Source organism: Corvus kubaryi, unplaced genomic scaffold, assembly GCF_017639235.1.
Source record: "Corvus kubaryi isolate FWS band 111438036 unplaced genomic scaffold, C.kubaryi_AGA036_p1.0 split3-37304, whole genome shotgun sequence".
Classification (NCBI taxonomy): Eukaryota; Metazoa; Chordata; class Aves; order Passeriformes; family Corvidae; genus Corvus; species Corvus kubaryi.
The window spans coordinates 1140817-1165238 of NW_024582087.1; the positions used below are offsets into that span (position 1 = coordinate 1140817).

The 24422-nt window shown below is 45.8% G+C and overlaps 2 protein-coding genes across 6 annotated transcripts; both read right to left on the minus strand.

Annotated features, from left to right (window-relative positions):
* Window positions 1–227: 227 nt before the first annotated feature.
* RCAN3 (RCAN family member 3) lies at window positions 228–8693 on the minus strand. 3 transcript variants are annotated; one of them, XM_042015731.1, is made up of 5 exons: window positions 8584–8693; window positions 5961–6203; window positions 3705–3878; window positions 3059–3230; window positions 228–2269 (listed from the first exon to the last, which is right to left on the minus strand). In XM_042015731.1, exons 2-5 carry the CDS (start codon window positions 6153–6155, stop codon window positions 2061–2063), a joined length of 750 nt encoding a protein of 249 aa, XP_041871665.1. In that variant the 5' UTR covers window positions 6156–6203; window positions 8584–8693; the 3' UTR covers window positions 228–2060. The 3 variants fall into 3 exon arrangements, with proteins under 3 accessions (XP_041871665.1, XP_041871666.1, XP_041871667.1); XM_042015732.1 differs by having other exon boundaries at window positions 8579–8693; XM_042015733.1 differs by lacking the exon at window positions 8584–8693 and adding an exon at window positions 7793–8208.
* Window positions 8694–10931: 2238 nt separating this feature from the next.
* NIPAL3 (NIPA like domain containing 3) lies at window positions 10932–24383 on the minus strand. 3 transcript variants are annotated; one of them, XM_042015727.1, is made up of 12 exons: window positions 24341–24377; window positions 23198–23575; window positions 21457–21525; window positions 21198–21369; window positions 21048–21107; window positions 20326–20471; window positions 19608–19704; window positions 18424–18559; window positions 17748–17836; window positions 16420–16483; window positions 15395–15489; window positions 10932–14918 (listed from the first exon to the last, which is right to left on the minus strand). In XM_042015727.1, exons 2-12 carry the CDS (start codon window positions 23294–23296, stop codon window positions 14719–14721), a joined length of 1227 nt encoding a protein of 408 aa, XP_041871661.1. In that variant the 5' UTR covers window positions 23297–23575; window positions 24341–24377; the 3' UTR covers window positions 10932–14718. The 3 variants fall into 3 exon arrangements, with proteins under 3 accessions (XP_041871661.1, XP_041871662.1, XP_041871663.1); XM_042015728.1 differs by lacking the exon at window positions 24341–24377 and adding an exon at window positions 23749–24265; XM_042015729.1 differs by lacking the exons at window positions 10932–14918; window positions 15395–15489; window positions 16420–16483 and adding an exon at window positions 16497–16563 and having other exon boundaries at window positions 24341–24383.
* Window positions 24384–24422: the final 39 nt, after the last annotated feature.

A 24422-nucleotide genomic window follows, 5' to 3' on the forward strand; every position in this document is an offset into this window, starting at 1 on the left:
CATTAAAGCTTTGAAGCCTCTGTTTGGCTTCTCCTTCCCACCCAGAGCGGTCCCTGTAAGGATCCAAGCTCCCAAATCCCTCCTGTGGGTCCCTGCCACCCCCCAGCTCCGAGGCACATGGAGTCTCCTGTCCCATCTGCCACCAGGAGCATTCAAGCAGACACCACCATTAAAAATCCCACATATCCACCTTGGTCCAACATGGAACAGAGTTAAAATTCCAAGTGTGAATGGCACTGCATTGTTTTATTTGAAGTGTCTTTACACAATGGAAAGTGCTGGAATGTTGTTCCACATTTTACACATTTACACATCCACAACATCACACTTGATTCTCCTTATAAAACTGTTTCTGAAGGTTTTCCACTTACTCCTACTTACAGCAACTTCTACACTGGGGTAGAAATGAAATAATTTAAAAAATAGAAACACAACAAAGAATCCAAACTGGACTTCTGGAATTTCAAAAATCCACAAGCCTGCTGGATAACACAGGTTTTTGCTGGGTTTTTTACCTTTAATTCCATGGAACAGTGAGACAGTGAAGCTGGACTTGGAGTCATTTCAATACCTGAAGAGATACATAAATACTGCACCTGTGGAGGCAAGATGGACAAACCCCATTTCCCTACCTTTTTACTCAGTCCTGTTCCTATTCCTGCCTCTGGAGCAAGGACCTGCCTGCAGGATCCCACTTTGAAGCTGGTGGCAGGAGGGATCCTGAGCTGGCACAACACCAAGTTGAAAACCTCCACATCCATGAGAATCCCTGCCCATTCCTTTTCCCCCTGCTGTCAGTCAAATGAAAACACTTCTGGAAGTTCAAGAAGCACATCATGTACAACTGAAACACTGAAACACACTGAAATGAACCTGAAAAATCTGAATTTTGGAATGATTTCTACACAGGAACATCAGCAGCCTGGTTTGTTCACAAATCATTGTATCTTTTTAAATAGAAAAAAAGAAGAATCTGTCTAGACTAAAAAAGTTTGGCTATAAAATAGCATAAAAGCACAGGAGCAGGTGTTGTTATACCAAGGCATATTTTCCTCCTACTAAAACACTTAACACAAGATCACAAAATCAAAGATCTGTAATCTAAAAGATGCATCCTGGTCTCAGAAGCAGCAGATGCTCTGTCAGACACACAGGAGGCCACACAGAAAAAGTCTTCACGAAAAACAGCAAACAAGGGCTGAAACTGCATAAAAACTGGCTAAGCCAGGCAACTGATTGTCTTTGAAAATACAAAACAGACTGGAGAAGTTTACAATTAACCCTTGGATGTTTTAGCTCCTGCCAGGACCTAACAGTCACTGGATTTATTCAGATGTGGAGGCCAGAGGAATAAACATCCCCAGATCATCAGAGAGGATCAGACACAACACACTCGACAGCCAGATCCATATTTCACTCTACTACTGTAATTAACTCCTAATTAGGTGTCTGCACCACCACAGATACCAGTGCAGCAGTGTTGGTGACAGACTCTGAGGTTCTTCCTCTGGTGTTCTCCTCCCTGTAGTCACCAAAGCCCCTGAATTCAGTTTCTCCATGTATTTGTGCCTCATGTCAAACTACAAACACACACTTGGTGTTTCTGAGAAAAGCAAAGGTTAACCTTCACCTCAGCTGGCAAGGAATTGGAGCATAAGGAGTGCATTTCACTTGTGTTTAACACTAGATAAACTGGAAGCTGTTGGACAGATCAGCTTTTAACTGCTGTACAAGGAACTTGCTGGAACCCACTTGTGACAGGAAGAGATTATTTCAGCACTTGGAACATCACACTGTACAACAGAGAGGAAAGGGCGACATCTTAAAAAACTGAAACACAGCCAGACTCCCTAATTGTCACTATTTCAAGTCAGGTGGATTTGCTACACTCAGGGGGGACTAGTCCCTAAAATTAAAGTGCTTTTCAGAGCATTGGCATCCAAAATCTTGAACATGAGAGACAACAAGTCAGATCTGTTGTGACCTATAGCAGCAGCACAGACAGCAACACATGGACTCATCGGGTGCCTGGTGTTGGTACCACCTGGAGCAGCTCAGCTCTAACAGGGCATTGTGCCCCCCACCTCCAGGGCACACTCGAAGGCTTTGGAGTCACTCAGGATGGTGGGGGGTGGGTCTGGGCGCCTCGTCTGCAGGATCTTCTGTTTGGGGTTCTTGATCTCCTCCTCCTCCTCCGTCTCACTCTCACACACGTGCACAACCACGCTGGGGGTGGAGTCTGTCCCTGCGTGCAGCTCGTACTTCTCTCCTGAGAGCAGCCAGGAAGAGGCAGGTTAAAAACACCCCCAAGGAAAAGCATTTATCTCAAAAACCCCTTAAGAACTTCAACAACACAACCAAATAATCATTAATTCCCATCCCATCTTTGATGTGCTCAACCTCCGGTCTTCACCAAACCTCTGAAATGCCTTAAAACAGTCCCTGTAGCAGTTACAGTGCACTTTGAATACAATCAATCTTTCAACTGACACTTAGAGGAAGGGAGAGATGTAAAAAACTGCCAGGAAGACATCAGAACACAAGCAGCAAACACATTTCGAAGTGACATCATTTGTGCTGTACATATTCCTGCGACATTTGTAAATTAAAAGCTACAAAAGCATTTCAGCACATCAAACCTCCCCATTTCCTGCTTTTCACAGAAAGTAAACACCACGTTTCCCAGGAAGGCTTAGAAAGAAGTTGATGATCAAACACAAAATGTCCATATTGGCATCCAGACATCCTTAATAGCTGGAGCTGCTCATCTGCAAGAGACTGAACTTCTCATTTCTCTGACTTGTTTGTTCCTTAATCCTGAGGCTCTGACAAAATTCAGTATGTGGGTGTGATGGAGCCTCCCTCACAGTCCAGTTCTATGCTACACTTTCAATCAATAAACTAATGAAGGGAAAAAAGTGATGGATGGATCACTTCATTCAAGTAAGAAACACCACAAAGAAGAGACTCAGTTTCTTCTCACAGAGAAAGACAAGTAGATAAACTCCCTCAATAACCACTTTTGAAGGCAAGTACAAAAGCAGGTAAATGTCCCTACCTGGCCCCAGCTTGGAGACAGCACAGAGCAGGTCATAATTGATCAGAGGAGTTGCATCTTCACTCTGTTTCCACCCCACTGGGGGAGAGGCAGGGGGGGAAATCAGGAACTGTTTCACAGGTTGTGGAGGAAGGAGGTAGGACTTGTCCCCTATTTCACTGGATACCTGCACCTGCAGGCAAAGCCAGGAGACAGAGATGACAAATATTAATTCCCTCTTTATTTCGTTTATTTCCCCACTAATGCACACCCATTCTCTGCACTTAATTCAGCCTAGCTTTAAAAACAAACCGAGTTCAGCTCTTGGGACGACACCTCATGGAACTGCTGCAGCTCAGAACTCAGCCTGTGCAGGGACCTGTGCCAACCCAACATGAACAAAGCACCTCTTACAAAGAGAATTTGGGACCCACTTACTTTGTTTCAGCCCCTCTGTGTGTCTGGGGGAAGGTGCTGCACAGACACTGTCCCAACCAATCTCAGCTCAAGCTGAAAAGCAGAACTTTACCATAGAATTTTGACACAGCTCAGTGTAGAACAACGAGGTTGAGGTGATTTCAGACGTTTATCCCAAATGAAGCTCCCGGGCAAATGAGGGATAAAGTAAACAGGGACAGAGGTACAAGATCTCTGTGTTCCACTGTACCTGTGCAAAGTAAAGCTTCAGCTTCTTCCCGCTGAACTCCGTCTCGTGCAGCTCTATCCGTGCTCGTGCTGCTGCCTCGGGGTTGCTGAAGTTTATCCTCACCCTCCTGAAGCTTTTGAACAGCTGGAACGTCACCTGCTCATCGTAGACTGTGAAAAGTGCTTCAAACCTTTCCTGGGGAGAAGCACAGACATTCTCCAGATGCAGAATGAACATTCTCACTCGGTGAAAAGACATTTTCCTTTCACTCTCCTCTCCCAAATCCCATCCATTTTCTGAATCGCCTCAACCTGCACATTCCACACCTCCCTCCCTACTTGTAAATCCACCCTCAGGGCAGCACAGCTTTGTCTCACTGGTTAAGTCTGAATTCCAGGAGCAAACGGATGTGAATGAGCCCAAAAAACTCAGAATACACAAAGTGCCACCTAGTGAGAGCTGCTCAGAGGTGCAGGTCTCCAAAAATACTGGTACTTGCACACAATTTTCATCAATTATCTCCAAAAATACTCTGCAAACCAGGTAATTTTTGTATTAGATAAACCAAAGTACTAATTGTGTAAGGAAAATGTCAAAATTCTCAGCATGAGTAAGAGTATTAATACAAGATTTTTGTCTCTTCCAAAGTAAACACTCCCAAAAATAAAAAATTGAAAAAAAATCCATGGTTTATTGAACATGGAATCTTATCCTCAAGTTCTTTAAAGATTGGTAACTGCATTGTCATGAAAATCAATTTCATGGTTATGAAATCCAATTAATAATCTTCAATTATGTAATTCAATTAATTTACCAGCTCTCTGATCCACAAGAGACCTCATTTACAGATTTTTTTTTTTTCCCATGTGTAAATGCAGTAGGAAATCTCCTGGTGTAGATTTTCATCCACTGTAAAAAGTCAGATTTAAATCACTGGATGAGGAGTCTGCAATAAATCTCTTTGCAGTTTTATTTACTAAATTCTGGTAATATTTTGTTTAATTAGAGATCTAGATCAGCAAACAGGCAGAAAAAGAATCTTCTATTAAAAACTCTTTCCAGTGACCACAGTTAATTTGTCTGACTCCAACAGATCTCTCCCAAAAATCCTGGTGATGCCTTCCCTCATTATAAAAACAATGACAGGTTCAGTTTAAACAGCACTGAAGAAACTCTTCAGATGATGCCCATGTTTGCTTTAACAAAAGTAATGTTTTCCTGCAGCATTCTCTCCAACCCATCAACAACATCAGGGTCTTTATTAAATCACAAAACCTCTTCCTGCTGCACAAAGGGCGAATTTTGTACCTGACAAACACAGAATTGCAACTGAGTGGCTCAACCCTGCAACTGAGAAGGGTGAGGATGTTCCAGTCCTGCCAGCCCCCTCACAAAGGGCAATATCTGAGAATGAAACAAGATGTACTTTTACCCTGCCTGGATTTCTCATATTCTGCTGTTTGAACTAAACTGGATAAAACACTTTCAGCTGCAATGTGAAAGGCCAAATTCTTTAATGAGTTAAAGCCAAAAAGCTGCTGCATCTCCCTCGACACATGTGAGATGCAAGGACAGTGTGGGAATTCTTTCATGTAATGGAACTCGTTATTCCTGATGCTCTTGGAAGCAAAAGGAATTAAGATTTGACTGGATAAAATGCTAACAGGCCAGAGAAAATTTACTTTATTACAAGGTCTTCATGAGCCACTTTCAATGTGTTCATGTCAGAACACACATCCTGCAAATTTACCTTGCTCTTTTAGCAGGATCCTTGCTTGAAATAAAACATTTACAAAACATTAAGAAACATCACAAAGAAGAGACTCAGTTTCTTCTCACAGAAAAAGTACATAAACTCCCTCAATAACCACTTTTGAAGTACAAAACAAAAGCAGGTAAATGTCCCTACCTGGCCCCAAGATAAAATTGATTTTATCAATTTAATAATTTAATTAATAATTTTTAAATTAGTAATTTTTAAAATCAGATTTTATTTAAATCTGCCCTTGGATGTTGTGCCATGATGTTTGGATAAAGAGGGAAAAAAAAAAAAAAATCAGAAGAGCTTTCCATGGGAGCAGCATTATTATCTATTAAGTTTCTAAGGCCAGAGAAGTGTGGTATTATCTGCCTTTTGGTAACTGCTCTCAGCTATCAGGAAAATACTCTGGGTTGGGTTTTTCCCCTCAATGTGCATTAATACACTGAAAATCCAGACAAAAATGTTCAATAGCTGCATCGACACTGAGAACACCTCACACTCTTTTCCCCCCTTACCTTCTCCTCCTGTACCTCGAACACAGCCTCGTGAACACTGCAAGCAAAGAGTGAGGTAGGCAAGTCACTTAAATCCATCATCTCTTCCAAATCATCTTCATTTTCTCCAAAAATCATCTGCTCCTCCTCCTCCTGGTCGCTGCTGTACAGGTCTGACTGGCTGTCGCTCCAGGACTTCATGGAATCCCTGAGCATCCTTCCCCCCCAGCAGCTCCTGCTCGGGTGCCAGCTTCCAACAGGGCCCTGCCAGCCAAAGAAAACCCAGAAACAAACTGTGAGGATACCACATCTTCCTGCTCCCACTGTTAAAGGCAAAAAATGTCACCAAAAAGAACAGGAATCAACATCAATTTGTTCTGGCTCCCACAAATCAGTGGCTCCACATCCTCCTGCTGTGGATGGAGGGAGGACTCTGCTGTTCCATCAAAAGGAAGATAAAGTCGCCCCATCAAGAAACTGGAATTTCCCCTCCCTTTACTCTGACACGAATCACAAAAATGACAGCATTGTTCTAGAAGCTTTTCTCCATGACACGCTTTACAGTGAGCAACAATGTCTTATTTAATAATTAAAACAATTTCCCGAGTAATCAGAGCAGTCCTCTGGTATCTGAAAAAATAACTTTATTTCATCAATGGGAGCACATGGACAAAGTTAAATCATCTCTCCAAAGCCTCTCTGAGCCAACCAAAATCTAAAATCTCCTGATGTGAGGAAATCTCCTTTTCCTACGGCTTTCCCATACGTAAGAGTATCTACAGAGAGGAGGAGTAAACACATCGAAGAAGAAAAAAAAAGAAAAGCAAAGCAGCAAGAGACTAAATAAAAAACATCAGGGAGAGTACTTTTTATACAATAAAAAAGATTTTACTGGAGTGCACCTTCTGCCACCCATCCCTGCAAAACTCTTGAGGTTATCACACTGCTGTGGGATGTAGTGCAAGTGAGAGAAAAACATGTAACTGCACCAGATCTGGATTTGGAAAAAGTGATAATTTGTGACACAACACTAAAAAAAGGTAAGCAAATATATTGTGTTTCATTGGCAATGATCTCATTTGAATATTTGCCTAATGAGGGGGGATTAACTGGGTTAATGAACAGCAACTGCCCCAGTCAGACCTTCAGCCAAACCATCTCAAACCCGTGCACACGCCTGGGGATCTAAATTCTGCTGCCCAGCATGGCAGGAAGGATGGAAATTTTAGAAAACAGGGAGCTGGTGGAAACCTCATTTCTTGTGCTTGCTGATTCATGCAAGGAGGGAAGAGAAAAGGAACAAAAATGCGCCAAAATGGTAAAAACAAAAGGCACCATCTGGCTCTGAGGAGATCTGGACTCATCTAAACAGCACCAGGACAGACACCCACATCCAGCCAAGCTGTGGTGGATTGAGAGCAACATTCCAGCCTTGTCCTGGTTTTGATCCCACATTCCTTAGGGATCAAACCACCCAACCCACAAACATGCTCTCAACACCTGCTCTTCTGGCAGACCAAAGGACGGGGAGACCTCAAACAAGGAGAGAGCAACACTGGCAGAGTTTGGAAAGTAAACTCAAATACTTCAGTGAATGGTGAATCAAACATGCAGTGAGGAACACAGAGCAACTTGAAATTTGGTCAAGCTGAGGCTGTCTGAGCCTCACACTGCAAAACAAAGAGCAGCAGTGACATAAACCAAACCCAGGTGTGACAGCTCACCACAGAGTGCTTATTCTTACCATAGTATTAACAGCAATAAACTCAATTATAAGCAATTTCATTGCAATACCTGTTAGCAAACTACTGCATCACTTGCTCCCTCTTAGGTTTCAGATTAAACAGCCTTACCCAGCACGATGTAAAAGGATCCCAAGAACTAAAGCCACTGGGATCAGACCTTTCACTAAGTCCTTTCTTCTGAGCGTTAACACCTGCTTATCATTCCAATAGCAGCTGACAGGGAATCACTTATAAACAAAATCCCCAACTTCATAGAAGGCTAAAAATCATCTGAAATTAAAGCAAAGCAGCTTCTGCCATGGGGAGTTGTAGTTCTTCACGGGCACAGGCAGCAGCGGGGAGTTTTCCTTGACATCCTCTGGACCAGCAGCTCATTCACAGTCACATCCCATCGCTTCAGGAACGTCAGGACTGGAAACGGCGTGGCAATTTCCACAGGAATGGTTAAATCTGCTCTGATAGGGAGCTCACAGGAAAAAATCCTTTCTGTGAGGGTGGGCAAGCCCTGGCACAGGGTGCCCAGAGCAGCTGCGGCTGCCCCTGGATCCCTGCAAGTGTCCAAGGCCACTGGGACAGTGGAAGGTGTCCCTGCCCGTGGCAGGGCGGGGAATGGGATGAGCTTTAAGGTCCCTTCCCATCCAAACCACTCCACGGTTCCAAACCCTCGGGCTGGATCCCGCAGACTCCACGGAGCTGCCCTGAGTCACCCCCGCCCGCAGTCAGCGCCCGGCGGGACAAACCCGGGCGGGGGCCGGAGCGCTGACTGCGAATATTCTGAAATTTAAAACCCCAAACCCTCCATCTCCGCCCTGAAGGAGAAAGAAAACAACTTCCCCGCCCGCACCCGCGGCACGGCCCGGCCCGGGGGGCGGCTCCGCTGCGGCCGCGTCTCACCTCACCTGCGGACGGCTCTGCGTGAGCGGCGGCGGGAGCGCGCACTGCCCGCGGGTGTCCGTGAGGGGCAGCGGGAGCGCGCAGCGCCCGCGGGTCCCGGGGCGGGGCGGCGGCGGGAACGCGCCTGCGCGCGCGTGCCCCCCTCGCCGTGCCTCCTCCGGGAGCTGAGGGGGTGTGTGAGGGGGCCGGTGACCCGGATGGAGACAGGGAGGGACGGACGGACGGAGGGGGAAGGAATGAGGGAGAGGGAGAGGAGAAAGGCGGGAGGGAGTCGGGGGCTCTGCGCATGCCCCGGCCCCGCTGAGGGGCCCCGGCGGGCGGGTGCGCGGGTCGGGTCCCCTGAGGGGCCGCGCGGTCCCGGTCCCGGTCCCGGTCCCGCCGCCTCCCCCGGGGGTTTCAGGCATCCCAAAAGCGCTCTGCGGACACACCTTGGGCGGTGTTTGTACGGCACGGATCCATCCCTGGAGAAGCGACGGGCGCCCGCCGCCCGCTGGGCCCCGTGGAGGGGCTCTCCAGGATCCCTGAGCTCAAAGCGATGAGAATTTATGTAAAAATCCTGCAAATCGCCCTCGGAGCAGCATCTGGTTGGCGGCTGGGGTGGAGGAAGGAGCTGCCCAGAGCAGCTGTGGCTGCCCCTGGATCCCTGGCAGTGTCCAAGGCCAGGCTGGACACTGGGGCTTGGAGCAGCCTGGGACAGTGGAAGGTGTCCCTGCCCATGGAATGGGATGAACTTTAAGGTCCCTTCCCCCCAAACCATTCTGGGATTCCGTGATTCCTCCACTGGCATTAATTGGGATGGCTCTGCCATCAGCGTTGGACAGCTGCCAGATGGGAACAGTGACAGTTTGTGTCCTCCTCGGAGCAAATCACAGCTTAATCCAGCCATGAGATGGTTTCAGACAAACATCATCTGAGCTGGGTGGTATATCGGTGCCTGTGCACATTTATCTCTAAAGAAAGCACAAACCAACATGCTTACTTTGGTTTCTCACAAAAACCCCCCACAAAACTATTGAATTTCGCTGACACAAATAATGAGTTCCACAGCTTTGTCCTCACTTGGAAAGACAGAAGACAGGGTGCGTTTGTGATACAAGTAGTGAAATTTCTGTAGCTGAAGTATTTTCTTTTAAATTTCAGAAACAGGCTGAAAGAGATGCTGAGCTGGGCTTCTCTACCAGGTGATTTGTCCACAGTGCAGCCCTTTCCCTCATAAGAAAACAGCCCAGCAGCTCTCACTTTAGGAAGGTAAGAGCAGTCTCCCCTGGCCAGATACAGGGATTCTGCAATTCAGATGCAGTGCAAGTGCAGGTGGGAATGGGTTACTCTCCATCCTTAGCCTTCCCTTGCTGCAATCTCCTGCTTTATTGATTCAATACCACATTTTTCTCCCTGGCCAGCAATCCATTCAGCTTTAATACCACAAACTCCCAACATTTGTGTCCACTTCAGTGGCATTTTAAATGCTCCGTCTCTCGCAATAACACCTCTGTTGTAGCACTCCTGTAACACTCCAGACATCAACAGCACATCTTTTTATCAGCACTTAAAACACTCGTAATACAACACACTAATCTTTGAATGGTGGATGTTAACAAAGTACTACCACATTTATCAGAAATCCTGGGGATTAGGGAAGCTGCTCCTGCCAGCATTATCCAGGGATTCAGTGAAGTGCAGCTCTTAACACCGAGGCTGCCCTTGGGTTGTTTTTCTTCTCTCCCTTTGTGGTTTGGGACCCCAAGAGATAAATTTAATTAAAAGTATCTTGAGGGTTATCCTCTGCTTCTCCCCCCTGGACTGAAAACCCACCTGGTGACTGTTAATTAGGTTGGCAAGCAGTCGATTAAGCTAAATTGCCACTCTTCTGTATCTCTTACTGCAGTCCTGTATCCCAGACATGGTGCCCCATAGCTGAACCCCTCCAGCAGAGCATTCCCAGCTGTTATCACAGGGCTTGGATGTCTCAGAGCAGCTCAATTTCAGTAAAAAACATCATGAGTCAGACCACCAAATATACAATGATTTTGGGTTTGTGTTCCCCCCCCAGATCACGATTTCAAGCTCTTCTCCAAAATATTAAATGCTACATATTTTTTTTAAAGCCCTGTAAAACAAGGTTTTAAAAGTAAATTGCAGAATTCCTACAGTTGACCTCAAGTATGTGGAGACTTCTGTGAAACTGGGAGCATTAGTAATGCTGTAACAGTCTGCATTTCATTTACAAGTATCCTGTTAAAAACAAACAGTTCTTTCAATACACATTTTAGTCACCTAAATGCTGTCTTAACTTCTCTCAAGACATTTTTGGTCAATCAAAACTCTACCAGGAGCATGGAGCAAGCCAGAGGTCTATAGGTCTTACCACAATCTTTTATTCCAAGTTTCATTTTACCACAATCTTTTATTCAAAGTTTGGTTTCATTTGTCTCACCTGAAAGACAAATAGAATTAAACAGACATGCAACATTGCCTGTGAAAAATGAAGCAGCTGTCCTTTATAGTGCAAGAGTGTAAAGCTTGATTTATTTACACATTTTAAGGTGAACAGGAGAACGTTGTAGGCAGATCATTTTATACATTCAGCCAACACAGGAGCTGTGCTCCACAAAGTTACACATAAAATACACACTGAGAATGTTTTAAGTGCTCTGGTGCATTGAGAAGCCACACAAGGTGGAGGCAAGAGATGTCAGTTCACATGGGGCGAAAAAGCCAGGGATAAAGCCAAGGAGCTGCTCCTTCATCAAAGTGCTGGGACAGCTCCTGGTGCTGAGAAATCCTTCCCATCTGGAATCCGGGGGTGCTGTGCCATGTGCAGGGCCCTGCACTGTTGACATTCACAGATCAGAGTGTGCTGTACAACAGTTAAATCATTTTTCACCCTGGAACATGGCACAGGGCTCCTCTCCTTTAAACCTTCCTGTGCTGCTCAGCTGTAAATATTTGCTGCAATTCCAGACATGGCCGTGGTCACCTCAGACTGAAAAATATCTGTAAAAAGTTCAGTGTGAGGGCTCAAAACTCTTCCTGTTTCATCTTTGGACTAGAAGGGAGGTGAGGAGTTTAATTCACTCCTGAAAGAGCCAGAAAGAGCACAGAAGTCCCACAGCCAAGTTTAAATAAGATACTGGGTTTCTCTGGGCCCTGCTCATGCCTTTTCTTAGGCTGAAGAGCAGAAAATAACATTTCTTTGGAAGACTGGGAGAAAAAGCAAGAAAGAGGGACGTGCATAAAATAAAAAACCAAAAAAACCCAACCCCATTTTAAGATTGCAGCATTGAACAGCAGCAGCAAACAGGAGTGAGGTGCAGTCCCTCTACATCAGTCATGGAGCTGACGCCCACGGCCCAAGCAACACCCCAGGCTCCACTGCTGTGGCACAGTAATCAAAAATATTGTGATTTATGTGCTGTAGAAACAGACACCACCTCCAGTGGAGGCCTTTGGCAGGAAGTTTCCAGCAGCAAACAAAGGGAGATTTCCCTGTCGCTGCAGGTAAAGGGAGCAGTCATTATTAAGTAGAATTATTTGAGCACACAGAGACTGTGTAAATAAAACATGGTTATGTAAAGCTTTGGAGCAAGACTTGCCTTTACAATCTTTGAAAAGAAAGGGCCAAACCCACACAAATACCACAAAAGCTCAGCTCATGGCTGGGGGCAGTTCCACTCAGAGAAGGGCTGAGGGCTCTGTGCAGGGAGGAAGGTCAGGAATCAGGCTCAGGAGAACTGGGGAGTTTACAGCACAAACACCCCTGAACCAGGCCAGAGAGCAGCCTGCAAGGGAAGCACAGCCACATCAGAGCAGCTCTGTTCCCTGGCTGTGTCCATCTTTCAGGATGTCAGGGCCTGTGCTGAGGAGGAAAACCCAAACCAGGCATTTATGGCTGCAAAGTCTGTGCTCCAGTCACCCGCTGGCTTTAAATCCTGTGAGAACTGGGACAACTGCACTGTTACACACAGGGCCATCCTGATCTGGATGTTAGCATCCTAACATTTAGGCCCTGCTGATGAATTATTTTATAGCACATAATTAACCACAAAGAATGTTGCCATGGGAGAAGTGTGGGGGTCAGCACAGCTTGTTTTCAGACTCTGTGTTCTGTGGCTACAGAACCAATAGGTCAAAACAGGTTGATTAAATGCAAGAGATAAGGAAAGGCAGCATTCCTGTCCCCTTCCCATTCAGCCTCCCTGCACTGCTTCATTTTGCATTGTTAATGAACAAACGCTGCCCATAAAGTCACCAACAATCGATGACCAGATCCAAAGGCAGTAAGTCAGTGTCACTGCACCCCAGCAAGATGAATGCTCTGGCAGCAGGAGCCCATTAACATCCTTGTCTTGCTCAATCACAAATAAAGTATTGAGGGTGAAAGGAAAGCTGTTATTTGAGGTTTCCTAAGCTCCAGTGCAGGGGATGCCACTGATAAGATCTGCATTGTGTCCAGCTGGTGAAGAAACCTGGGTACAGCCCCAGGGCACCTCCCCTGTGCAGGGGGAAAGGTTATTTTTCTAAGCTGCACAAAAATGCCAAAGCAATCCAAAGTATGCCCAGATTGAATCAGTCTGCAGAGCTGGCAAAGCAAATACATGCAAAGGAACAGTTCTGTTGTCATTTACAACAGCAAGAACCTGGAATAATCATGTACAAGTCAGGGGAGTTGTTGGGAATTTCTGGCAGTGGGAACAGAAACTGGCCATGAGTCAATTTAACAAATAAAAATAAATAAAGCAGAAAGACTCTGTTCCAAATCTAAAATAATCCCAAACCCCCTGGTGTTAGAGGAATCACTTAAAAATACACAGAACATGAGGACTATTCCTTTCAAATAAAGTTCCAAGGTCCTGGAGACTCCACTGTGCAGACAGCCCAAGCCACACTGAGTGGACTTAAAATTCAGTTTCACAGCAAAAAGCCCCAAGTTTAGAGCAGGCAGTGCTACCAAAGTGCCAGGATAACTTGCATCTACCAGTAAAGGTTGTACTTTGTCCTCCTCACTTGACAGTTCCCCATTCTCCCTCCATATCAGCTCCTGGCCATCTCCTGGAAGCTGGAAAGATAAATATCAAAGTACACAAAGCTGCCATTATCCTCACAGGCTTCAGTGAGTGCTGGGCTGTGCAACTTCTCTCCTTAGGTCATCCACAATAGTAGACAAAGGTTTTTTTCATTTTTTACAAGAAAAAAAAGAGAGCACCCCAGCTTACATCACCTAAACTGAGCTTTTGAACTAAGGAACGTCACCACCTCTCAGTATTTGGGACCACTAAAGTTGGGAATCCTGCCTCAGTCAGAAAGAAAATAAATAAATGTGACAAAGAATTAAGACTTTGTCCAAAATTACATCAATTCCCCACCAGATACAGGCACATCATTGTCATTTCTCCGTGTCCTCATCCTTTACAGTGCTCCCTCTGCACCATTTAATCCACCTTGAAGCTCCTGCTATGAAATCAGAAAACTGGAAAATAATCTTTGTTCTAAGCCATATAATCCCGTGGTGCTCTAAAAACAACCCCCATCCTCTGTGCTTATGTTCAACACCAGAACAGTTGTACAGAAGTGCCCAAAATTCGTGGTTTGAAGGGATGAAGTGTTCACTCTCACCAGTTCTGCTGCTCTAACCACACCGCAAGTTGCAGTGTTGGTGCTTCAAAACAATTCCATTTATTGCCGTGTTAGGGGAGCTCCGTGGTCACACCAGGATTTAGAGCCTTCCTGGAAAATCTGTCACAGTCCCTGTAAATGAAAGATTAAATCCTGCCCTCCTCTCTCTGTGAGCAGCTCCTGAAAACTTGTCTGGAGATAAAACCACTCCCAGCAGGGCTGAAACTGCAGAGTCACTTCTCTTCCACAGCATCTCCTCTCTCATCAGTTCCATGGTGCTGCATTCACCATTCCACACTCCCAGCCAGCAGAATTCCAAGCAGAACTGGGATCTGCTTCCTGCCAAGATGGGCGCTTTCAACTTCCCAACTAGAAAGAGTTGTTTGTTTTAACAATCAGCCTGGAAAGTTCAGCTTGAGACGAGCTTGGAACTCTTATCAAGGTCAGCTTCATGCTTGCTTCTATTTGAACAGGTAAATAAATAAAGGTCAAACTCCTGGCAACTCAAATCAGTCCTTGAAGGTCACTCACTCCTTCTTGCTGTGCTCCAGCACTCTGTAGGGAGGGGCAGAGACTCCTTTGGATCCGTGCTGCTCCTGCACGATGGGCAGCGTGGCTGGAGTGTAGATTTCTGGCATGCTGTCGTTGTTCTCCAGGGCACCGTAGGAGAAAGAGGCTTTGAGGTCAGGCTGCACCGCAATCCCTTTGTCGTGCATGTTCTGCATGCCTGCAAGAGCAGAGGCACAGATTAGGGACAAAAGTGCATTTTTCTTGCTCTCTGTTCAGCCAGGAAATGAGAAGTCTCTGAGGCTCATCAGCTCCTCATGTTAAATCAAAGATGGGATGGGTTTGTGCTCAGCACTGGAGCAGCTGATTGAGAAATAAACTTCAAGTGAATGATGGATGGCTCTCAGTTATCCACCAAGTGCTGCAGATCTTTTATACAGCTCACCAGAGACTTTAGCTGTGCTTCCCAAAGGAAATTTCTTGCTCCTCTCTACCTTTTGGAACTTCTCAGCCATCCCTCAAAATCAGTTCTCCCTGCTGGACCGAGCCCAATCCCGAGCATATGCTCAAATCAGTTCATATTCCCAGATAACAACTGCCTGATCCACCCAGTTCTGAACAGAGCCAAAGCCTGAGCCCTCCCTGTGCAGCCCAAGCCTTTAACAGAGTGATGAAGCCCTGGATTTTTACTGTTACCTGGCATGGCATCCATTGAGATGTAGGGCTCAAAGGGGACAGGCTTCTTCCTATTCCTGGTGATCAGGAAGACTCCCAGGAATGCTATGAGGCACCTGTGGGAGGAGACAACGTCACCGAGATCCCTGACAAGGGCCAGCACAGAACATTCCATGTTGCTCCACACAGAATCCAGAGCTGGAGTTCAAGCACTGCCAAGTCAGAGTTCCAGGGCACTGTCTCAGCTGAGCCCCCTGGACCAGCACTGCAACACCCCCAGCAACCAGCACAACTTCACCTTTTCTCTATCAAAACACAGGGACATATTAATTAATTAATTAACCTTGACTAACTGCAGGGGAAAGGAAGCATATCAACATTTGGTTTTTCTTTGATGGAATTCCAGGATTTAGCAGCCTGACCTTTGAAAGGCTCCCTGTAAACACCCCAACAACCACGGACCTGGATTTTTACAGAGCAAGGTGCAGTTCAGAACTATGATCTCCCAATTGTTTGGGGGTTTTTTTCAGTACTTATCTAAAAGGCATTTGAGAATTTCCCCTGATTATGGAGAGTTAATTACACCAAAACACTGAGTTACACAGGAAATGTTCTACTGATCAGATCTGCATTGTGCCTTCTCCATGCTCTAAAAACTCCAGAAGTCAGACACAGTTCAGGGAAAGTGCAAAATCTCAAATAAGGTTCCCCAGAGAGGGTTTCTTTGGGTTATTTTACAATTCTTCCAGATTCATGAGCAGGCATCTTGAAAACCAAGCCATATGCTCAACACCTGAGCTGATCTCCAGGATTTAGTGATTAATTGTTGTGAAATTGTGCATTACTGAGGGTTACATCATTTTTTCCAGACACAACACTGAGCTCTAAGAGCCACTCTCTGCTCTGACAAAGTGCTCTCAGCCTGTTCTTTTGTCCAAGACAGTTTGTCCCTCACACAGAGAGATATTTTTAAAACAGATTTGTATTTTTAAAATTTGAGTCACATGAAGCAACAGTTTTCTGTCAAGGAAACCTGCAGCACTTACCCCAGTGCAAACATACAAATGTGGAGAACATCTTCACCCATGAAGTCCAGGTAAAAAGTTGCTCCTTGGAAAGGAAATAATTCATTACATCTTCCCAATTCCACCTTCAGCACATCCCTCCAGAACCCACATCAGCCAGGATTCCTATTTTTATAAGCAGCACCTTTGTTTATTTAATGATCTTAAAATAGGTGTCCTGATTTCTATTTTAACACAAATTATTGACAAATCTTTTTGAGTTTCATGACCAAAATAGTTCTGCTGGTGTCACTAATAGAGATGCAAGTGAACCTGTGCAGCATAAACAGGAGGGACTATTTTGGAACGATGAAACAAATTGGATTTAACTACAAAGAGATACAAACTCTTGACCCCAAACAACAACAAACAGTTCAGACCTCTAAGAGAAGTGTCCTCGGTGTGCTGGGTGGCAGCAGGACACACATTCTGCCTCCTGCTCTTTACATTTTTAAAAATATAAAAAAGGTAAAAAGTAAATAAAAGATAAAAATAAAAATAAAATAAATAAGCTGCTGAATATGAGAGCAGCCTGTGGCTTGGGAAACGACAGGAAATAAATACCAATTAAGGAGCAGGCCAGATTGATGACACTGAAGAGGAGCACTGAAAGGCTCTGTGTAATTGATGTATTTATTTGTTGCCCTCTATAGCTGGCAGGGCATTGCTATTTACACAGCACTGCCAGGCAGATGCATTTCTTGAGTATTGGGCTTGGGGTTTTTTGTGTTTGTTTTCCCCAGTTTTGCTCCTGTGTCTGAGGAAAACAAAACCTCTCAAAGGCTGTTCCTCAGGTCTGAGCCCCAGGGCTTGAAAATGCTCCTTTTTGTTCCTGCAGACAAAGCTTTTCCACGTGGGCAAGGGCTGAAGTGGGAGAAATCCAGAAAGAAAAGAGCCTGTAAAGCTGGGAGCTGCTCACTCTAAATACAACAAGAAGATTGTCAGGAAGAGATCCCAACACCTCTGAGCAGAGGAAGCAAATTGGTCACACATTTTAACAAAATCTAGGTAAGTTCGATAAGGAAACGTTTTATCTGAACATCTAAAAACACACATGGAATGAGGAACAGTCTCAAACATAAATTCCCCTGCACTTCAAACAAAATGACAGCACTGAACAGAAAATTTTAACACAGTCTAATGGGACAATTCACATTTTTAGAAAGGAAAAAAAAAAACCCAAACAAGGCCAGTGCAGACAACAGACGACAAGAAAACTGAAGTCATCGTATTGCTGAGTATTCACCTTCTTCAGGAGGATTATTTTCCAAAATCTCTTGCCCATTTTTTAGAAAGGTTTGTGCAGTTACCTGCTGAGATTGCTGCTGTGGTGGACAGGATGTAGCCAATGCTGGAGATCTGAGCTGAGTCATAGAGCTGGGAGGCTTGAGCTAAAAACCTGCAACACAATCACAGGCAACAGGGGCTGATTGGGAAGGATCCTTTTTTTGGAAACACCTTTCAAAAGTGATGCATACATTTAACGAAATTCATTCTTTTGCTCACTGAACAGCAGCAGCAGCAAGCCTTGGAATGAATAAAAAGGACAGAAGAGGGTTTATGGCTGCACTCACTGCAGGCACTGAAATTACTGCCCCAACCTCAGGGCCAGAGTGTCCCTCATATTTTGAGAAGCCTTTTATCCCTGCTGCTACCAGCTTTTTATGTTATTGCAAGTACAAAGGGAAAAAAAACCTAAAAATAGACACATTATCAACAACACTTTGGTTTTAGCCAGTGCGCAGAGACTGCATTTGATTGGCCACCATTTCAGTCCTAAAATTGTTTGGCAAATACTGGAATGATGGGATTAAAACCACTTGGCAGTGTCACTTTGTGGAAAAACAAAGACCACCCAGACTCCTGAGACAGGTCACAGGAAATAATGGATAATTCTCCTAAATTTTAATAGGTATTTTTGTCATGGTAACAAACACTTCCTGACCCAAACCCCACAGAATTCCAGACAAAGAGAGGAGTTCTTACGTGGCCTGGTAGATGGCTGTGGCAATCATGCACACCAACATGATGTAGAAGATGGGTGAGTCCAGCTGCAGGGTTCCCTGGATGGACACCAGGATCATCCCAGCCACGGCCTTCACTGTCACCACAGTCATGGAACCTGGGGGGGGTCACCACACTCAGCTGGGGCACCTGCAGGAGGCTGCAAACAACCCCAACAGCCACAAAAACCTGACCCTCCTCCTGCCAGGGATGCAATCTGCCTGCTTTCCACCAGTTCTGCCTGTTTTATTCCCAACAAACCCACCACAGCAACCTCCAACGGATCACTGAACCCTTCTCTATCAACGTCTACAGAAATGGGAGCATTTACTGGTTTTCTAAGTGTTTAAGGAGTGTTGTGCAATCACATGATGGGAGGATAGAGATTTCCATTCGGTTTGGTTAAAAAAGCCAAGGAAGTCTCCAGAACAAGAATCAGGAAGAGCTTTCCTTTCTCTTTCTTGAAAGTTGGGCCATTCAGAATTAGGGCAGTTGCTTTGTAATTCATGGAGCCTCTGAGGCACCACTGAAACCCAGCCCCAAATATCTCAAAAAATCAAAAAAGAGTAAAAGAAAAGACACTGCAGGAACTGAAGGTGCTTAAACAGCAAAAACTGAGGGCTGTGACACAGATTTCAGCACAGCAGACTTGCCATTACTCATCCTTTTAAAAGTTTAATTGATTACAGTTTCTAGATTAAAAAAAATATTAAATGTGTCAATCCAGAGTCACTGCAGGATCTGACTGTGGGATATCAGAACCATCTGGGACTCAGTTTAACAGGGACAAGCTGGGGTGGCAGAGGATTCCTCATTTCTTTAATCACATGGCAAATCTCCCCAGAGCCAAATTACTCTTGTAGGTCAAATCCTCTCTTTCACCCACTGGCTCAGCCCTCCTTACCCACTGAATGCCACCCTCTCTGTGCCCAGATTAAAATTAAGAACCCTAATAAATTAACCTGCACTTTCTGTGCTTGGCAGATTATTTGTCTGATGGAGAACAAGCCTTAATTGTTTTGCAGAGATCCTAAACATCAGCTTCAGGAACATTTCTGGAGGAAATTAGTGCATTTCATGGCATTAATTAAATCAATATAATCCCCTGCATGCCGTAGATGCCTCCATTTACTGTTTAAAGTTCTTACAAGTCCATATCAACTTACCCAGCAAAGCCACCAGCAGAAGAATAATGACAATGTAGTTTGCATTTCTCTCCTTGTAAAAATACAGGAGCAGACAGAAAACAATGATCTCCACAAGCTACAAAAAAGAGAAATGAGAATATTAGAGATGCAGAGCACACAGGGTTGGCAGTAAATGAGGTTCTGAGCCAATCAAACATTAGAACAGGGGAAATCAAAGGAAAATGGGGATCCCACACAATTATAGACCAAATTCAGCATCATCTTAGATTCCAGTTACAGGAGATATTCAGCAGCTTGTTGCAGAACAGGAAATGTGGGGCACTTTTGGTGTTGGATTTCTGGTAAAGCAGCAAATCAAATGGTGCTGCCTGAACATTCACAGCAGAGATCCCAGCCTGCTTTCTGCAGTGGGGTTCCACAAGTGATCCCTGGAAAAATGGCCAAGATTGTCTTCATTAAAACACAAATTTCAGGGGATTTTCTGTAGGAGATTCATGGCTCCAGAGAAAGTCAGCATGGCAAAAGCCCAGATTCAGGCACAGTCAATTTTCAGTTATTTAGTCCTACAGAACTCAGATAAAGAGAAGGAGCTATTCATGTGTCTGACACCTGGAAAAGCTGGCAGAGGTTCCTGAGTGAACACAAGGAACACTGGTAACAACCAGAAGGAAAAATAATGCTGGAAATGGAAGTCCCCCCCAGGAGAAAACCACCCCACCCTCCCTGGCCCCCTCACCATGTACAGCAGGAATGGCCAGCTCACTAAATGCCTGGTGATGTTTTCTGCTGTCATCTTCTCGTGGCTGTTGGGTCCAAATGTCACCAGCAGGTAAGTGCCAACAATTGCCAGGCCACAGCCTACGAAGGACAGCACGTAGCGCCCTTGGGCAGGCACAGGAACAGGAGAGGACAGGGTTAGTGAGGCAGTGGGGAGCATGGCATGAATGAATGAATCCCACAGGACCACCAGTGATGTCGTGGATGTTCCTCTGGGGGACTCTGGGGTGCTCTTCCTGCCCCACTTCCAAAATATTGCAGCCACCAGGGGCAGTGGGGGTGTGGAAGCTCAGACAAAGTTGGTACCAGGTGGCATCTGCTAAATAAATAAAGCTACAGGATCTGTGTCTGGGGCTGATCCTGCCTGGCACTGCCCACAGCCCTTTTCCCACCTCTGCAAACACCTCCACGTTTATGGAATTCAGCTCATTCCCTTGTGCCTGTGCTACTGCAGAATCAGGGCTGCAGCTTCAGCCCAATTCTAAATTCTGTGAGGTTCAGGGGATTTGGCACAAGCCAGGAAAAAATATCCATTTGTAATAAACAGTGGATGAGATGATACATTTCTTCCAAGAGGTGCTAATGAAACCTTGCCATGCCTGTAATTATAATTCCTGAGAGGCCATGCTATGAGTGTTGAATTGTAAACACAGGAAAAATGAAAGAAACTGTGACACTTACTCAAAAATTCCTTGGGCTTCCATTTTTCTTTGATAAATATAATTCCTATGATTGCACTAGCTATGAAAAAAAAAGAAAAGGAGAGAGAAACAGTGAATTATGGAGTCAGGAATCTCCCACTGGAACACACTCAGATTCTCTCCTCCTTACCCACAACAGACACTGCACTGAGGGGCACAATCAGTGAGAGAGGAGCAAAGGCATAGGAGGAAAACACTCCCAGTTCTCCCAGCACCAGCAGGAAGAATCCACTCCACCAGGTCTTGGTTTTGAAGTAGGCCCGGGGGTCTTTGGAGCCTGCCAGCCTGATGTGGCTGTATTTCTAGGCAAGAAAACAGAAATAAAGCAGCTTTGTCATGTTGGATTGTTTATTTCAGTGCAGGATGAGTATTTGCTTCAGGACACTCACCTGGAGGTTGAGTGCAATGCTGCTGACAAGATGCCCAAAAATAGCCAGTAATGCCCCAATCAAGTTCTCCTGCAAAAACAAAGGGAACACACAATGATTAAATTTAGCCAAGGAATTCAGAGGGGTTTGCACACTCTGGAGGAGAGCAGACTTCTAAAACTGTTCCTGAATCATGGGATAGTTTGGGTTGGAAGGGACATTTAAAGGTCATCTGGTCCAACACCCAGCTGTCAGTAAACCCTGTTTATCTTCCTCCCTTCCTACCAAACTGAGGCAATTCAGATAAGTGCTGTGGCTGTGCTCCAGACCTGTGAACTCAGGTGGAAGATAAGCCTCAACAGCCACTTTCTCCAAGAGACTTCAGTTAGTTTGCAGTTTCTCAGAGAGAAGGAAGATAAGGCTAAAAAACCCCACACCATCACTCACTCTTCCCTTTGAAAAACTCCTTTATGAGGATTTTATTGCCCTGGAATTCGACACAGAATGGATCAGGAACCTCTGCTTCCCAACTATTTTGCTCTTCTCCACGTGTGACAGCTGCTGGTTCAGTCACTACTTCAGCCCATCTGATGAGGCAGCACAATTATCACAGATTTTAAGCTGCTTTTTATATAAACCAGTTATTCCCAAGGTCACAGGAGACTACTGACAGCTCCCAGCCAGCTCCCAACCTCTTCTGCACTGGCATTCCCAGCTCAGCAACAATTCTCACGCTCTATAGATGGAATTTGAAATTAAAAAAAAAGAATGTCAAGCAGGCTGAGTCACAAAGGAGATACAGAGGAGTGAAGAGAAGAGCCTGAGGCTAAGCCAGACCACTGAACATTTGTGTCCTTCCAAAACTGTCTAAATCTCATTACATGTCATTAGCACTGTTCCTTCAGTCCAGTCCTTACCTGGATTAATTTGGGATAACCCAGCTCACGCTCAGAGTGATATTTATTTATATCAATAAATGTACTAATCTTGATTTTCTCATACACAGAAGAACTTTCAGATTTCAAAGCCTTAGCAGCAGAACAAAAACCTCTTTATCAGAATGCACAAAAATAGGATTTGCCCAAACAGCTTCACTCAAAACCACCTGAGAGATGATCCCAGGACAGACAGAGAAGGTGGCAGGAGGATGTCACTGTGTCACCACAGTGCAGTTTTCTGAGCTGTGACAGCCTCAAGTCAACAGCACTTGGGTCCACAAGGGCCCAGGACTGTGGTCTCAAACGACTTTTTCCACTGAAAAAAAAAAAAAGCCCTTCTTGCTGAGATTTTCTGAGCACCTTCAGAATCAGGGATTCAAACAGAATTTATCTGTTCCCAGCTGCAGAACAAGGAGGAATTACAGCCCCATGTCCCACCCCAGCTGCAGGCTCTGGTGTGGGCTGACCCTGCTGGAATTCAAACACCTGAATGCACAGAGCAAACCAGAACCTCTGCTCTGTTACTGCTGCATGGCTTAGGCTGAAAAGGCACCTCTCAGAATTACTGCACCTGAACACCTTCACACATCCACACCTTGCCACTGCCACTCCTCCCTCCAGCTCCTCTGCTCTGCAGACACAGAATTTCTCTCTTTCTCTCACTGTACACAGGATATGACACCCCAGGGCCTCCAGGAATGGCTGAATACAAAGACAGAGCCCCTTCTGCAGAAAATAACCCCAATCCAGCACCATTATCACCTTATTCCAATCATCAGGGCCTTCTGGGGATGGAAAGTTCCACACTGGGGTGGAAAGCTGACCTTGTAAGAGAAGGAGTCTGTGTGTGGCTGCACAGAAACTGCTGCTGTGGCCAACGGGAGCTGCTGAAGCTGCAGGCTGGGGCTGTTGCCTCCTTCCATTTTGGGTTTTTTTTTTTTTTTTTTTGCTTTTCAGCCTCCTCGATGCTGGAATTTCTCTTTAAAGAAGAGACTTGGACCCTGCTGGAACCAACTTCTGGTAGCACTCCTTGCCATCCATCCTGTTCCCTTGGATAAGTTCGGGAAAGCACAAACAAGTTCTGCTGCTTCCCTTCCCCTGCCCTGTCTCAGGGTGGGCACCACAGGCAGGAAGGAGGGTGGATGAGCCACTATTACCAGCCAGTCAGTGAAGTGGCAAGCTTATATTCCTTCAGGGTGAATCTAAGGGAAAAAAGAAAGAAAACCCAAAGAATTAGATCAAATAAATCAGTGATCCAAAACCTGCAGTGAAGGATAGGCCACAGAAACGCCCCTGGAATCAAACTCACAGCTGCACAGAAAACAAGAAAGCAGATTTTAAATGTCTTCTTAGAAAGCCTTGGACAGAAACTCACAGAGACTTTGCTTTACAAGCTCTTGTGAACTGGCTGGGCCGCAGGGGTGACACACTCAGCTGGCATTTAACAGCATCACAAAGGCTCTCAAGTCCTCCAAGCTCTGCTTTTCATTTCCCTCCTCCCGGAACCTCCCGTTTGCTCAGGACCAGCGCTCCATGAGTCACCCCATCCCCACGTGCTGGGGATGACAGCGCTGCTCTCCCTGCAAGCAGAGGTCAATCCAGGGGAATCCCTGCCAGCAGTCTGGAGGCTGGATTCCTCAGAGCCCGAATTCCTCAGAGCCAAACTCTTTGGAGGTGTCTGGAAAGCACCACACGGGCTCCCTGCACCCCCAGAGAGCTCGGGGAGCAGCAGCATCATCCCTGAACTGCCGGCTCGTCCCAGCGTGGGGGCACAACAGCCACGAAAGGGCAAACCCACCCATTTGTGAGGGGATGGGGCAGCAAATCCCCCTCCCATCGGGAGCAAACCCGGCCCGGGCAGCGCAGAGCACCCACACACCCCCGGGCCGGGACCTGCGCTATTCCCACCAAACCCTCCGGTGCACCTGTCCGTCCCCTGCTCCCCCGGGAGCGCTCCCGCCACTCACCGGCCCCGCCGCTGACCCCGGCCCGGCCCCGCCGCTGCCCCACGCTCGGCCCCGGCCCCAACTCCGGCCCCCGGTCGAGCAC